A 16,868-nucleotide genomic window follows, 5' to 3' on the forward strand; every position below is an offset into this window, starting at 1 on the left:
CATTTCCCTTCTTCCTTACCTTAGTAAGGTACTTGAGACACATGTGACCAGCGCCCTCAGCTCTTTCATTGAGGACTCCAACTTTCTTGACTCCCAGCAAGCCGGGTTTAGACCTGCCCATTCGACAGAGGCGGTTATCCTCTCTGTCATGGAGGAACTCCGTAGAGGCGCTGACTCCAACATCAGTCAAGCCCTGGTGCTCCTAGATCTGTCGGCGGCCTTTGGCACGGTCGACCACACCATCTTAGTCGACCGTGTCAAAGAGGCGGGTATCACTGGAACGGCCCTTAACTGGGTTTGCACCTTCCTGGCGGACCGCCACCAATCAGTCCGTCTTTCCCAGTTTACGGCAGGCAGGACGAGGGTCACCTGTGGTGTCCTACAGGGTTCGTCCCTGTCACCCCTTCTTTTTAACCTGTACCTTTCCCCCCTGATCCGCTCCCTCCGCGGCAGGAATGTCACTGCATTCAACTATAAAGACGACATTCAGCTCGTTTTCAATCTCGACTCCTCGGATGAAGCAACCGACGATTTCCGGTCCACCCTTTGCCACATCAGTAATTGGATGGGCGTTCATCATCTTAAACTTAATCCCGACAAGACGGAGCTCGTTCTTGTCGGAGGCCCATCCAATCCCTGGAACTCCACTTTTTGGCCCCTTTCCCTTGGTTCCCCCCCCCTTCCTGCTGACAAAGTGAAAAGCCTGGGGGGTTACATCTCCCAGGACCTCTCAATGAAGCACCAGGTCAGTGCCACTGTGTCTTCCTGTTTTTTCCAGCTTAGGAAGATCCGGAAAATCGCCCACTTTCTGACTACTGAGGCCCTCACCCTAGCACTGTTGGCATTAGTCATCTCTCGGATTGACTACGCCAACGCCCTGTACGCTGGCATCCCACAATATCAAATTAATAGACTACAACTGATACAGAATCAGGCAGCTCGCCTGATTTATCACCAACCAAAACACCACCACGTCCGTCCCCTCCTCAAAGCCCTACACTGGCTTCCTGTCTCAGAGCGCTGTAAGTTCAAACTGGGCTGCCTGACTCATAAATCTTTGGCCGGCATTGGTCCCTCCTTTATTTCCTCTCTCCTGCATCCTTATGCTCCCTCTAGGCTCCTCCGCTCTTCTCATCTTGCGCTCCTCCAGACTCCCCGTTTTAGACGCAAAAAACACGGAGGCCTCAGATTCTCCTTTCTGGCACCTTCATTCTGGAACTCCATCCCGCTGGAACTGAGACTCTCTCCTTCCTACCTTCACTTTAGGTCTCTCCTAAAAACTCATCTCTTCCGTAGCATCTACACATAAGCCTTCCCCCTCCCGCCCTCTGCCTCTACCAAACAAGTGATCAGCGCCAAGAAACCGTCCGGTGAATGCCGCGCTTTATAAGTAATTTTTACATTACATTACATTATCAATTGATATGGTTCACAGTGAAATAGTGAGCCATGCTAAGCACACGAGATTTTATTCATAAAACTACCTACGGACAGGAAAATAAATATAAACCTGCTTCAATTTATTGATATCTGTAAGAGACACGTTAATGATAGATTCCTTACCTCAGAATATCCCCAGGCGTCATACTAAATCCGGATTTTTTTTGCGTAGCAGTACCCATGCGCGTCGGTAGGCATCGTCCGCGGCTCAGAGTCCGTCGTCGGCGTCGTGATTATGTCGTCGGAGTACTTAGACGCCGCCTCCGCGCTCTGACGTCAGTTCTTCTTTTTTCCCCGCCAGCAAGCGCAGATCCGGAAAAAGTTGTACCCTAGTCAAATTTTGACTAACTTTTTACGATCCTTTTGATCTACTTTCGAAGTCTCTTGACTCCGACTGTGCCAGTAGGGATGCCCGGGTTCAAGCCCTGCGCCGACTGCAACCAAATTATGTCGGTTACCGACCCCCATTGCCAGTACCTGCACTGTCTAGGCCCGGACCACGACGACTGCCGGGCCCTGACGTCTAAAGCTAGACGGGAGCGGTCCCGTAAGCAACTCGAGCTTCGGCAGTCCGCCCCGCGCCGCTCGAGGTCCCTGTCCGAAAGGAGGTCGAGGGACCGGTCGCGGGGCCGGAGTCACCACAGTTCCGGGAGTCGTCATCGGTCTTCGGGCTCGAAGTCCTCAGGTAAGAGGCACAAGAAGTCGAAGAGGCACCATCGCTCTTCTGACTCCCCCCGACGCTCGCGCGATGCAGCCGGGGGTTTGGGCGACACCGCCCACGCAGTTCCGCTGGAGCCACGGCCTGCTCCATACCCACCGGTCCCTGGGTAGCACGCGATGCCGGGGGAGATCGAGGCCTTCCTCTCGGCCATGAGGACGCTCACTTCTCTGTCGGGTTCCGCAGCGCCTTTGGGCCAAGTGGCCCTGACTGGGTCCCCCAGCAGGCCGGGTGCTTCGGCCCCGGCGCCGTCAGGTGCTTCGGACCCGGCGCCGTCGGCGACTTCGGTCCCGACGCCGCAGGGCCCCACAGGATCCGGATCCGGGACGCCGCCGGTCGACCTCACGACCTCGCCGGCGCCGGCCCCAAGGATGTCGCCCCCGACGCCGTCCCAGGACGACGCCGTCCCTGGTCCAACCCTCAATTCGGATCCGGCATCGGAGCGGCGCCGTTTGGAGATTTCTATTTCTATGACCCGGCCCCATCCTTTGAGCCGCAGAAGTTGGCGATGGGTGACGAGGGGGATTCGGAGGGGTCTGAGGACCTCTGTCAGTCTTCTGTGGACTAGACAGGAGAGCTTGGGGAGGCCAGTGGTCTGGACACTTCGCCCAACACTGGCTTTGTCTCCCCTCCTAGCGTGGCTACTGAGGAGGGGGCTGCTTATAGCGTGGTGCTGATCAGGGCGGCCAAGGCCTTGGGCCTTGATCTCCCCGTCGTGGCCGTGAGGACTAACCTCCTCACTGAGGTCCTTAAACCGCAGTCAAGATCGGCCGAGCCTCTGCTGCCTATTAATGAGGCCTTATCAGATGTTCTACTGGACACTTGATCCAAGCCCGCTACAGGTCAGCCTGTGGATAGGAACGTGGTCAGGCGCCACCGCCCGACTCCGGGCGACCCTTGCTTTCTGTCTACCTACCCCACCCCCGAGAGCCTGGTTATCCAGGCCTCTAATTCCCAGACCGCATTCCCGGAGGCTCCCCCCTATCGGGAATCCAAGAGGTATGAGCAATAGGGGAAAAAAGTTTTCTCCTCCCTGAGTTTAGGATTACGGTCAGTCAACACTGCATGCCTCTTGGACCGCTACACCCACTCTCTGTGGGATACGGTTGCAGACGTGCTGCCAGAATGCCCGGTGGAGGTCAGAGATAAACTCGGCCAACCCCTTGTGGAGGGACGAGATGCGGCACGTTATTCCATCCGGTGTGGGCTGGACACTACTGACTCACTGGGCAGAGCGATGGCAACGACGGTGGCGATTCGTCGCCACGCCTGGTTGAGGTCCGCCAACTTCTCGGCTGATGTCCAAAACACACTTATGGACATGCCGTTCGATGGCCGTCGCCTCTTTGGCGACAAGGCAGACCATGCGCTTGAGCGCTTTAAGGACTCCAGGGCTACGGCCAAGCACTTTGGCCTCTCTGTCCGCGCCAGCAAATGGCTGCCTTTCGCCTCTTTTGTGGCCAAGGAAGGGGTGCCCCCTCACGTGCTGCCAGCCATGGGCCGCAGACAACTATCCAGCGCGGTGGCGGATGTGGAAACCGCCGTGGCAGCGGTCGGGGACAACAGCGAGGCCAGTCCACACTTGCCCCTGCAGCATCCGCCTCGAAACCCTCCTAGTCCGAGCTTTCAGGCCCATGTGACGCCAGTGGGGGGCAGGGTTCGCCATCACCACCTCCACTGGCGCACTGTCACATCGGACAGGTGGGTGCTGCAAATCGTCCGAAGGGGCTACTCTCTCCCCTTCGAGGCGACCCCTCCAGCCATGCCACTGCAGTGCCACCACGTGTCGGGGGATAACTTGAAACCTCTTCAAGAGGAAGTTACGGCCCTCTTGCCCAAGGGGGCCATCGAGCACGATCCTGGGCCAGAAGTAGGGTGTGGTTGCTACTCCCACTACTTTCTGGTACCCAAGAAGGGCAAAGGGGGCCTACGCCCTATCTTGGACCTTCGGAACGTCAACGGCTTCCTCCGAAAGGAGATGTTCAAGATGCTGACATTGGCTCAGGTCTTAGCTGCCCTAGACCCTGGAGACTGGATGGTAGCGTTGGACTTGCAGGACGCTTATTTTCACATCCCCGTCCTGCCGGCCCACCGGCGTTACCGGCGGTTCACGGTAGTCCACGAGCACTTTCAGTTTACCGTGCTCCCCTTGGGCCTTACCAGCGCCCCCCGGGTGTTCACGAAGTGATGGCGGTGATCGCAGCTCATCTGCGCAGGCTAGGGGTTTCAGTCTTCCCCTACCTCGACGACTGGTTGTTGAAGGCGGGCTCGCCCCTGACAGTCGTCAGCCACCTCCAGACTATGGCCGACCTCCTGCACCTGCTTGGGTTCTCCATCAATGTGCCAAAGTCACACCTGTGTCCCTCACAGAAGCTCCTCTTCATCTGAGCGGTTCTAGACTCTGCTCAGTCTCGGGTTTATCCTCCCGAAAAGCGGGTTCGGGATATTCAGGCTCTGATTCCGATCTTTCAGCCTTTATCCCGAGTCTCGGTCAGTTAACGCTGCTGCTTCTGGGGCTGATGGCCTCCTGCATCCTGCTGGTGCATCACGCCCGGTGGCGGATGCGGGCTCTGCAGTGGGACCTGAAGTTTCAGTGGGCCCAGCATCAGGGCAACTTGTCCGACCATGTCTTGATCTCGGAGGGCACTGCAAGACAGTTGCAGTGGTGGCTCACGGACCGCGATTGGGTCAGCGGCAGATCCCTCTCCCTACCCCAACCGGAGCATGTAGTTGTGACAGACGCGTCCCTCCAGGGCTGGGGGGGCCACATGGGAGAGGCGGAGATCAGAGGCCTCTGGTCTCCCGTGGAGTCCCAGCTCCACATCAACCTTCTGGAGCTGCGGGCGATCCGGCTTGCACGTAAGGCATTCCTCTCCTCTGTCCAGGGGAGTGTAGCGCAGGTGTTCACGGACAACACCACCGCCATGTGGTACTGCAACAAACAGGGCGGGGTGGCGTCGTGTACCCCATGCCAGGAGGCTCTGCGCCTCTGGCACTGGCTGGAACATCAGGGCAGGCTCTCTGAACGCCAGGGCGGACGAACTTAGCCGTCGGTGCATGATGGATCACGAATGGCGTCTGAACTCGGACGTGGCGCAAGGCATCTTTCAGCAGTGGGGAGAGCCTTGGTTAGATCTATTCGCCACAGAAGAGAACGCGCAATGTCATCAGTTTTGTGCATTGGAATTTCCAAGGCAGCACTAGCTCGGAGACGCTTTTTGTCACGAGTGGAGTTGCGGTCTGTTGTACGCCTTTCCGCCTATACCACTTCTGCCAGAGTGCTGAAGAAGATCAGGCACGACCGGGCCCAGGTTATCCTTGTGGCTCCGGACTTGGCACTAAGATATTGGTATCCAGAGCTACTCAGCATGTCTGTCGATCCCCCGATTCATCTGCCTCTTCAGGAGGACCTTCTGTCGCAGCAGCAGGGGACGGTCCTCCACCCGAACCTGTGCAGTCTCCACCTCCATGCTTGGAGATTGAGCGGCAACAGTTGAGGCCATTTGACTTGCCTCCTGAAGTTTGTAATGTGATTCTGGCAGCCAGGCGTCCCTCCACAAAGTCGGTATACGCCTGCAAGTGGAACAGATTTGTGGCATGGTGCACAGCAAAGGCTGTGGATCCACTCTCTGCCCCCCTTTCTGAGGTTCACCTCTTCCTTCTTTCTCTTGCCCAGCAGGGCTCTGCTCTGGGCACTATCAAGGGCTACCTTTCTGCCCTTTCCGCCTTCTTAAGGCTGCCTGATCAGCCTTCTTTCTTCAAGTCCCCGATTGTTAACAGATTTTTAAAGGGCATCACTCATATGTTCCCTCCTGTTCCTTTCGTGATGCCCCAGTGGGACTCGAACCTGGTTCTAACTTACCTGATGTGCGCTACTTTTGAGCCGCTTTATAACTGTCCTCTCTGTCTTCTTACACTTAAGACTGCTTTCCTGGTTGCCATCATCTCTGCCAGGAGAGTGAGTGAGCTCCAGGCTCTTTCCTCTAAGCCTCCTTTCCTTTCTGTCCATCCGGACAAGGTTGTGTTGCGGACAAGACCCTCTTCCCTGCCTGGACAGCAAAGTCCGGAGGGATGGCTTCTTTAGCCGTTCCGTTCTCCAGGACTTTCTGGTGTGATTATTGGTTCGCATACCCACCACCGGGGTTGGTATTGCTGGGGTATCTATTTTAAGGTAAGGAATCTATCACTAACGTGTCTCTTTCAGATGCACAAGTTACTACTTGTGTAACGATATATCTGCAAGAGACATCAGTTAGTGATAGATTCCTTACTGACCCACCCATCCTCCCCGTTCTGCGAACCGATATCTAGGGTTAAGGTCATCCCCTTTCAGGGCCTTAGTTTCATTGCACCAGTGTTGGTTTTTATCATGGCTCTGCGTTTCTGGCGCGGAAAAGCTGTGTATAAGAATTGACGTCAGCGTGCGGAGGCGGCGTCTAAGTACTCCAACGACATCATTACGGTGCCCACGACGCCGATGACGGACGCGGAGCTGCGGACGACGCATACTGACGCGCATGGTTACTGCTACGCAAAAAATGTCCGGATCCAGTCTGACGCTTGGGGATATTCTAAGGTAAGGAATCTATCACTAACTAATGTCTCTTACAGATATATCGTTACACAAGTAGTAACTTGTGCATTACTTTTACCAATTTTGAAAGTGTGAAGTGCAGACCCTTCCATGCTTCATTTGCTTTTCCTCAGTTTTTCATTTTTTTGGACTCATTAATTTTTACCTTCTGAACCACACCATTCACAAATCACAGTACTTTGCAGAGTAACAGCAGACCACTGTAGCTATCCTGCTTTAACTCTTATCTGTGTATATATCCTGTCTCATTTTTTGTTTTCCCTTTTATTGGTAATATTTACTCATGCCAAGCATGTCTGGATCTAGCAGTGCAGTAAGATCAAGTTGATTAGATGAGTGGGCTGCAGCAAAGAGTGCAGCGCCTGGTGTCCATTTTCATCTTCAATGACCCTGAATTAATAATGAGTATGTGGTATATTTCTCCTGTCTTTTCTATACACTGTTTAACTGTCCATTTATGAAAGTTCTGTTTCCCAAATGGACAATTCCCAAATCTCACAAAGGGGTTACAGCCCACCTATCTGTTACTATTGGTTGACTTTATTGCCACTCTCATTTTCTTGCATCTTATTCAACGCTTCCCTTCCCCTTCTTGTGTTTGCCACACACGTGGAGCACATCCTCTTTACATCCTTTTGGTTCCTGACATAAACTGCAACTACTCACATTTATTGAACTACTTTTGTGTTTTTTATTAGGCACTCCATGAGAATGCACAAATATCGCCCCCCCACTCGCTCCTCCAGTGATCCCCTGGCCCACGCGGCACTTTAAATAAAATGTTTGAACTTTCGTTTTTTTGTTGACGGGCTTTCCGGCCGACCTTTGCTGCTAACCACTAGGAATTCCAAAAGTCATTTAGTGTGACTCAGTTGATCCCATGTCCCTGCCCACTTTCCTCTGATTCTTGCCCACCTGTCACCCACCATCTCCTCACTCACCCCTCCATTGCTTCCTCACCCTCGAGGTCCTTTTCATGTATTATTTCTTATTAAGAGGGGCATTTTACATGGTCTGGGACTGCCGGCCACCCCCCGCCTTAACACACAGACTACGTTACCCATTTAACAAGTCAACACATAATTCTTTGGAAGGCAGAGACCCCCTGGCCGTATTTATTAAAATATGAAACAAAATTAAGATTTTAATAAAATAAACATTTACACAATTATTAAATGCAAACTTCAGAACATTAGATTTACATCCATTTTGACATGATATGATGGGCTAACCTTAACAAGTAGCTAATACAGCATGGTTCCTAACCGAATCTAACATCCTGAAATTAAAATTTGCATTTTTAATAATTTCTGGTCGGTGTAGGTAAATTTGGGTGCTGGCCCTCGAGTTTATGTTTTGTTATTTCTCAGGATTTCAAAAGTAATTCGATTAATGGCTCTGTGTGACTCATTCAGGCCACATTTGGAGGGTTTGAATGAGTAAGGTCATGCATATTTATTCTGTCTTGGTCCTGACGGCTCCCGCCTCATCCCGGTCATAAACACGCATACTGCTCAGCGTCCATCAAATGTATTAAAACTGCCCGAGCAGGCGATACTTTCGCTCAGGCGGGAGCATCGTCAAATGAACAGAAAGCAGCGTCGCTCACCTTTGCCTGAATCCATCGACTAAATGACTCTTAATCTATTTAGCCGCCTCGCTGAGCCTTCTCCTATCAAGGAAAGAATGTGATGTAAAAGCGCATAATCATGCCAAGGCATTGCCTTCTGAACCACACCGTCTAAAATCAAAGTACTTTGTACAGCAAAAGCAAACAGCTGCATCTGTCGTGCTTTAACTCTTAATTGTCTACATCTCTTTCTTGTTTTCCCTTTGTTTGGTAATACTTACTCGTGCCAAGCATGTCTCACTATGGCAATGCGGTAAGGTCAAGTTGATTAGATGAGTGGGCTGCAGCAAAGAGTGTAGCGCCTGGTTATAGCGCCTGGTGTCTTTTACATCTGCAATGACCCTGAATTAATCACGAATATGTGGAATAGTCCTCCTGTCCTTTCTACTTACCATAAGTGAAGAACACCTTTTATGAAATCTCAAAACCTAGAGAGCTTATTTACTGGTATCTGAGATCTGGTGATTTTGTGAAACATCTGTCCGACAAATGCACTTTAATCACTGTATAGGTGCACTGTTGTATGGAGAAAGATAAAATAGACATGAAAAGTAATATATATATATATATATATATATATATATATATCAAGTCAAGTCAAGTCAAATAGGCTTTATTTCGACATAAAAAATATCTTAAAAAGCATACATACATGATGAATTCAATTTTAAACATTACTAGATAAAATACATAAAAAACCCTTACATACTAGGAATCAACGTTTTTTTCCTACAATTTCTAGAGGGGGAATTATTTAAATTAGCTAAAAGAGTTAGGCCGAAAACAGACCATAAGTTTAAAATCATGATTAAACAATTTGCCTAAGTCTTTTTGACCGAATCCGCCATGCCCACCCTAGGTATTTCGAGGTGGCGCATGCAAAAAATGTACGAGTGTCTGTAAGTAATATCCTTAGTGCCACGTTACAATGTCTGGTGCCCAAGGTGAGACACATTGGTTTGATCCATTTCATACGAGGAACCTTGTAGGCAGGGCACTCGAATAACAAATGGGGGACAGATTCACGGCGCTGAGGGCAGAAGGGGCACCATGGAGCAGTCTGATATGGAATTTTCCAGTGGCATGTGAGCTCCATTACAGGGAGAAGACCTACTCTAAATTTAAAATACAGGGATCTTTCCCATGGGGCAGAGATAATGTCCAGATACAGTTCTCTGATGGGGACATCTTTAAACTCCACTAAGGTTCTAGTCGACTTACAGGTCGTTGAAGAAGAGTTTCTTTTGTTTGCCACCCATGACCAGTAGAGTTGTTTTAACGTAGATTTGGGCGGGGCTGACTGTTGGTGCCATGCTTCTTCCAGCCCCAGGTTGGCAAGTAGGGCCTTGATGTCCCTTAGCCATTTTATTTTTGCCCAACCTGTGGATTTGATTATCTCCCGAAGGCCATCCGCATAACTTGAGAGCTCAGGCACTCTCCAGATGCGGGCCCACAGTAGCAAGGGGCGTAACTTTGCTTGATCTTCAATCGCCCGACAACCCATGTATATATATGATTAGTTGGTATATAATGTTGCCATCGAGAACATGCTTTCATTGAAATGCATGAGGAATTAGTTTGCATCCTAAAGGTTCACTCAATCATCATTCGGTGTCATCATTTTTTTTTTTAATTTCCTATATATTCTTTATAGAAAGCAATCCTTTCCCACTACTTTTGTCCCAGCAATGCCAAGGCCAATAAAACAGCGTTTAATGTGATATTACCGCATCTGTGAATACCTGCTGTTCCATGCGTTGGCTCTTCAATGCCAGACCTATTTGCTTCCCAATTCTTGTTTCTTTTTATTTCACCATATTTTCACCATACACGTTAGTCAGTTTGTGACAGCGGTGATATCGAAGTAGTATTGTCTTCCCTCTCTGCACTGAAAATCAAACAACTGTTGCTTGTTAGCAATAGCAGCAGTCAAACCGTCCATAATCGGGATGTTGATAGATTCTTGTACTGTTCTGTCTGTCTGTATGTTTGATTCTCCTTTATTTATTTATATTTGGGGGTTTACAGTCTATGCACATGTAATTATTAGTGGATAGTTAGCACTGTAGTATATGGGTAACGAGTTGTAGTAATGACATTTTCTGTTTATTTTCCCCCTAGGCTGATTTAAGTTATATGCATTTAAGTGAGGATACTGCTAATGTGACAACAAACACACAAAAGGGACTAGGCGAAAGTGTTGCATTTGTCGTAGCTCTTCCAATCGCCTGGGGTTACATTCCAGCGCATCTCGGGTCTAGTCTGAGGTGGCATGGTTGGCAAAAGAACAATTGGGTAGAATGTTACCCCCAGTGCTTGCAGGTGGTTATTCCTCCATCACCTTTTGTCTGTTTGATGCACTGCAAAGTGAACTTGGGCTCAAGCGGGACTTCAGTACATATTAGAATAAAGCAGAAGCCATGGAATGGAATCCATTGTTTTTTAAAAGATTTTTCTAGCCGCACAGATCCTTCTGGTTGGTGTGCAGCTGGAAACATCTTTTGGGTGTAAGATCTTGGATGGTATGATCCAGGATGGTTGGACCCTAAGGATCCTGGTTTCCCTATCTTCTGGCAGGCCCAATGGGAAGTGGATTTTTTGTGCATTTCTTTTGGACTACTTTGTTTCCTGTGAGGTGTGCAACCTATGACTCGTGGGTGGCATTATGTCCTGAAGATCAATCAATATATGTGCTTGCATTGCTCGCGATGGCATCGGTTTGACTGGTGAAATTGCTTTTTCTATGCAGGACACGCTGGAGATGTGTGCCCGGGAAACCGAGTTCAAGAGCATCCTGTTCGCCCTCTGCTACTTCCATGCAGTCGTGGCAGAGAGGCGCAAGTTTGGCCCTCAAGGATGGAACCGCTCATACCCGTTCAACACAGGAGACCTTACAATATCTGTCTATGTACTTTACAACTACCTGGAGGCGAACGCGCAGGTTGGTGTAGCATTCAGACCCACTTTTTATTACCAGACTACTGTAGCGCTGCACTCGTTATTTCTGCATCTGTAAAGGCACATTTCTCAAGTGCTTCTCATCAAACACAGTTGTTTCCCTGCGTTTTTACCAACTGATTAATACATTTTTCATTCCACTTTTAGATGCACTCCATCCATCACCATCAGATTAATGTGGCAGGATTACTTATATGAGTAATGAATGTATACATTAAAAGCGGAAATGTGATTTTGCCATCTGTCACCTTGTTCTCGGGAGATTAGTTTATTTCTTTTCAACAGTCTGGTGCGTTTCTCTGTTGCCAACTGATTCCTAGGCATTTTTCTCCATTTTAGGTCTGCTACTCACTATCACCAGCAGCAGCCAATGGGACGTGTGAAGCTGCGTCCTGACCTAAACTTGGCCCCTGGCTCGTATGCTGTAGAGATTAAGTTGTGGACAAAACCAGTTTATTTACTATCACTCACTTCAGTTTTTGTTCACTCTCACCCGATTTTTTTTTTACACACCTGACTTATCTTATCTTTTATACATACTGTTAGAAATGGGATTTCTGGTTGGTTAAGGCTTGCGCCAAAGCCAGGTAGAAGCCACCCCTCTAGTCAGGGCAAGGGAGTTACACGCCAAAAATAACCCCTGCTCACCCCCTTGGCAGCTTGTCACAAGCAGTCAGGCTTATCCCGGAGGCCATGTGTAAAGCATTTGCGCACGCACACAGTAACAACATCCCAGGCACACTACAAAAGGAACTCCACACAGGTTATATCAAAAATTGCCTTTGTATTCTCATAACATATTTAGAATAGTAATCACACAATATACACTGTGCCATCTGGCACTGGGCAATATTCACAAGGGATTATATACTCATGACAGGGCCACATGGACCACTGTCAGAACCACACAGAGCGAACTTGGTAAAAGTAAAATAGGTCATAAACGTACAATGAGTAAACACTGGTAATCACTGTACTTAGCATCAGCCTGTAATATAAACCACATTATGCACAGTATCACATCAGGCGCTAATTACATTCTGTGCCAACCTCACCAGCATAAACACATTATGCAATCCTCACAAATCTAAACGCAGTAGACCCTAACCTCCTAAGTATAACTCACATTAGGGGCGTAAATCACACAGTGAAACATAATCACTAGCAGAAACTGTAATATGCAAAACAACTTCATAATCATAAAAAAACACCTTTAGAGATATAAAACATGGTGCGTAAAACATACTACACACAATACATTTCGTAGCACCACATCACATTAGGGCCTGGTATCCTACAAATCTAATAGTCCCCCTGACCACCTAGCCATTTCAAAAGGGGACTAAAATGCCCTGTGTCCCAAAAGTCAGGGCGCGCTGCCAAAGCACCACTGTACAAACCTGAACGTAGCAGCTGCCCACTACTTGCTGGGCAGCTGAGAACCATAATATGAGAGCCTAAATGATGCAGCTGGCACTAATTGCTGCGCAGCTCAAAATAATGGGGAAGGCCGGGCACCTCTGTGCCACTTCTGTCCCTCTCAGGGACTTTCTCAAGAACTGCGCCAAAAATGTTGCAGCTACCCATGCTGGTGCGGAGCAGCTGGGTATAGCGCAAAAGGGGGGCCCTGGCACAACTGTGCCCTCTGGGCCTTGCTGGGGCTCTGAACGCACTATTGCCCCTGTTGGAGCTACGCACGGGCTCTGAAAATGAGTATGTCCGCAACATTGCAGCTGACCCCCTGCAAAGTGGGGCAGCTGGAGAATGATGCCAACACATGCGGCACGGGCCCTTGGGACCTTGGACCCCCCCATGGGCCCTTTAAAACAAATTGCCATGTTGGAGTGGCCCACTGCACAAACGGGGCCGCTCTGACCGGGTGCCTCTTCTAGGCACCATTTACTGCGAGCCCCACTCACCTGGGCTCTTCGCTGGCATCGGTCTCCTCTCCTGGATGGCGGGCAGGACTCTGTCTACGCGGGCTCTGGAGCTGCACCTTCCACTTGGGGCTCTCTCTGCTCAGCCCGCTTGGAGTCGCGCCAGCCTTCCTGCACCTGTGGGGCTTCCCTCACTCATGGGAGCCCCGCACTTGTATCGGCGGCCGCGGCCAACGCTTTGCACTTCACCCGGGCAGCGGGCGGGGCTCTCTCTCTTGAGAGCCTCGCTGGTGTCGGCACTTCTGTTCACCCAGACCCCCTCCTGGGACCCGGAGCTCCCCTTCCATGCTCCGGGAGGTGGGGTGGGCTCCCATTCTCCCTTGTGCTGTACAACCCGGGGCTCCCATCGGCTCAAGCGAGCTCCACACCAACACCGCACAGCTTCCGGTCTTGCCGCCCACGTCACAGACCGACTTGCCTGACTTCAGGGCAGGCTCGGCAGGGCAAGGGCGGCAATTTCGGGGTAGGCTCCCTTGAGAATAAAATAAATGTAGAAAAAGGTCCTGGAGGCACCAGGGGGCAATGTACCGCCCAGGGGCAAGCACACAGGACCCTCCAGCAAGGAGGCAGCCCCCATGGTGGTCCCTCCTGGGCCCCACCAGCAGCAAGCCCCCCCCCTGTCAGGATCCAAGAGCAGAACATTTACATGGGGTCACAGCCCCTTCTTTTATACCACATTTCCCTATGTTCTAAAAGGTGCTGGGTCTGGGGGAACCAGATACAACTGGTTCAGGAAGGAGCTCCTGAGCACTTTGTTTTGCTCAGCCCCTCTCTCCCTTTCACAGGACAGGCAGGGACATCAGACGCCCCACAGGAGGTGGAGCCAGCATTGTGGAGGAAAGGCACAGCCCCAGGGGCAACTCCTCCCTCCCAACTACATGCCGATCTCCCTATTCATTTTGAGGTTATTCGATTTTACAGCTGCCACTAATACAGTCCTTTGCATCCTCATGCAGCTGTCCTCCGGTGTATCCCAAAGTTGGGGTAGGCCAATTTGGTAGAGGAGAGCCTTTACATGTACCAGCCAGGTTATGTTCTTATTCTTTAACTGTCCCCAAATGGTATTGAATTCTGCTCTAAACGATACAAGCTCCGGCACAGACCAGAGCCTTCTCCAGTAGAGCAGAGGTCGTGCAGCCACCAAATCATTAATGGGTTCCAGGCCCAAATCCAAGCGTAGCGGTACGAGGGGCGTACTTGTGGAAGAGCAAACAGATGTCGCATGAAGGCCTGCTCGACTTTCAGTAAATTACATGCATTTGTGTGTCCCCAGAGTTCTGCAGCGTACAAAGCTGCAGACCTAACCTGTGTTTTGTATATCTCAAGGGCAGGGGTAACAGGTTTGAAAGTTGAGGCTCTGTGAAGTCTGCCTATGCCTCCCATAATCTGTGCAAGTCTCAGGGAAGATTTAGAGGCCTGGTGGTCCCATGTAAAGTGCTCAGTCAAAGTCACCCCCAGGTATATAAAGGTCTTGACTTGCTCTAGTGGAGTTCCATTCAGTGTGGGATTTGGGCGGGTGTGCTTTGGGGGGTTGAAGATCATGAACTTGTTTTTTTCCAAGTTGACCTCCAATCCCAGCGAGGCACAAAAGGAGACAAACCCGTCGAGGACCCGCTGGATGCCCGATGTCTGAACAACAAGGTGTCGTCCGCAAACATCAGAGCGGGCACCCTACCAGTAGCCAGGCGTGGAGCATCGTTGTCCCTGACACAATTAAGGTACAAGCTGAAAAGAGTGGGGGCCAGTACGCAACCCGGGCGTACGCCCCGAGTGACGAGTCAGGTCACTGTTGGTATTTTAATTCATTCCATTACAGACACAAAGCAGCCACGTACGTGCGTTTCGTCCTCCATGAACTTCCTCAAGGCTTGAGTTCAAAAACCTTATTGAGAGTTCTTTCAATATCCTATAGTTCATTCAAAAGAAATCTGTACGAAAACTTCCAGTATAATTTGAGTCGAAATCTGTATATCCAAAAATATGGATGAATGGTAAATCCAGATTCAATTCATGATCATTTAAGATTGTGCTCCGTTTTCAATGAGTGAGGACCTTGATAAGTATACTCTTTATGGCGGTTCATTCGTAGTAAAACTCTCTGTCAGGAACTAGTGTTTGACGTGCATTTTAATTACCCTCCCTGTTAATTCGCTGTTTTGCCAAGAACATACCTAGGTGCCCAAAACCAACGTAGTTTATATCAACACATGTAAATATCAATGTTATTGATCCTGTAAATATAAAACATGTAAATTGCAGGAACTTTACAACACTGCCCTGTGAACATCCCAAAGACACTTTGGAGTGCAGGCAGCAGTTGTAGACAGCAATGTAGACTCTATCCAGTGTATACCATTGGACCACACCTTGGGGGATTTTAGGATTGTGGATTTAAACATGTTACTTGCTGAATAGACACGTCTTAAGAGACTAACAAAGCCTGTCTAGATCCAGGTTCTCTCAGATCATGGCTGGAAGGCTTTTCCACAACCATCTTCCAATGATTGACAGCCAATCGCTATCTGGCCTCAACTTCTTAATTCTTGGAGAAAAGGCGCTCAGGATGTTTGTAGTGCTGAGAGAAGTGAGCCACTGGATAGGAGGCATATCAAAATGTACATTATGCTTCATTGTTAAATCGGTGCAGGATATCAATCAATAATGTCTGACTTTGAAAGTAATCTTGATATACGACCGTACACAAGGCTATAGTTTCTCCAGATCAAGGCTCAAGGTTACAATAGCAGAATGATAAACAGACTGGCAGAATGAAAGACCAGGCACAACAAGGCAGATGGAGACAAAGCAAAAATACACATAGAATAACATTTTAACAAAGAACCAGAACCACATAGGAAAAAATATAGCAATTGACAAAAGGAGACTATTAATTGAGCCACAAATGAAACAAGTTCTATTACATAAGTAGAACCATTAGTGATGTCCTTAATGTTGTCATTTAACACTTCTTGAATGATGTCATATGTGAGGTCCTGACCAGTGCATGACTGCAGTTACAGTTATGGTTTGCTCGCCTAACAATGATTTTTTAAGTTTTATTTTCGTACAATAATTGCATATTAACTCTGTTCTTAGTGTATTTTTTCCATTGAGTTTCTAAGGTTGTTTAAATGTAAGATATATATTCTAACCACAACTATATTTTAACTGTGTTTGTTTAAGCGAATTTCTGAGAATTTTATAAACATTTATTAAGGTGTTACAACTACAGCTAACCGTTTCTGCATTTTCACATTGTTTGGTGTTTTTTTTTCATCATATACTAAATCCAACAGTGGGTGGGAACGGATCCTCTGACTAATCAACCACAGGTGCCCAGCTCCACAGCCTTTGGTTTTGTACAGCAGAAGTTGGCTGCAGGGCTTCGCATATTGTCAGGTCAGTCAATCAAATGGCGGTGGTTGCGCTACCCCTATTGTGGGTAGACCAGTGGCGGCTGGCACAGGCAAGAGCGATGGGGCAGTTAGGTGGGTCGGGCAGGGTTGGTGGGGGTCAGGGAAGTCGACAGATGGCAGGATAAGTAACATTAAATAAAAAATAAAAAAAACACTTACCTTGCGCTTGCAGCAT

At 49.2% G+C, this 16,868-nt stretch overlaps 1 protein-coding gene across 1 annotated transcript in view; it reads left to right on the plus strand.

The window, feature by feature from the left end:
- The window catches only part of DNAH9 (dynein axonemal heavy chain 9), a 1,435,662-nt gene that overhangs the window by 1,195,548 nt on the left and 223,246 nt on the right, over positions 1-16,868 (plus strand). The window contains exon 64 of the mRNA XM_086930591.1: positions 11,132-11,323. Within this exon, the coding sequence (XP_086786717.1) occupies positions 11,132-11,323 (192 nt within the window). The remainder of the gene's footprint in view (positions 1-11,131; positions 11,324-16,868) is intronic.

This window comes from Lissotriton vulgaris, chromosome 7, assembly GCF_964263255.1.
Source record: "Lissotriton vulgaris chromosome 7, aLisVul1.2, whole genome shotgun sequence".
Taxonomy (NCBI): domain Eukaryota; kingdom Metazoa; phylum Chordata; class Amphibia; order Caudata; family Salamandridae; genus Lissotriton; species Lissotriton vulgaris.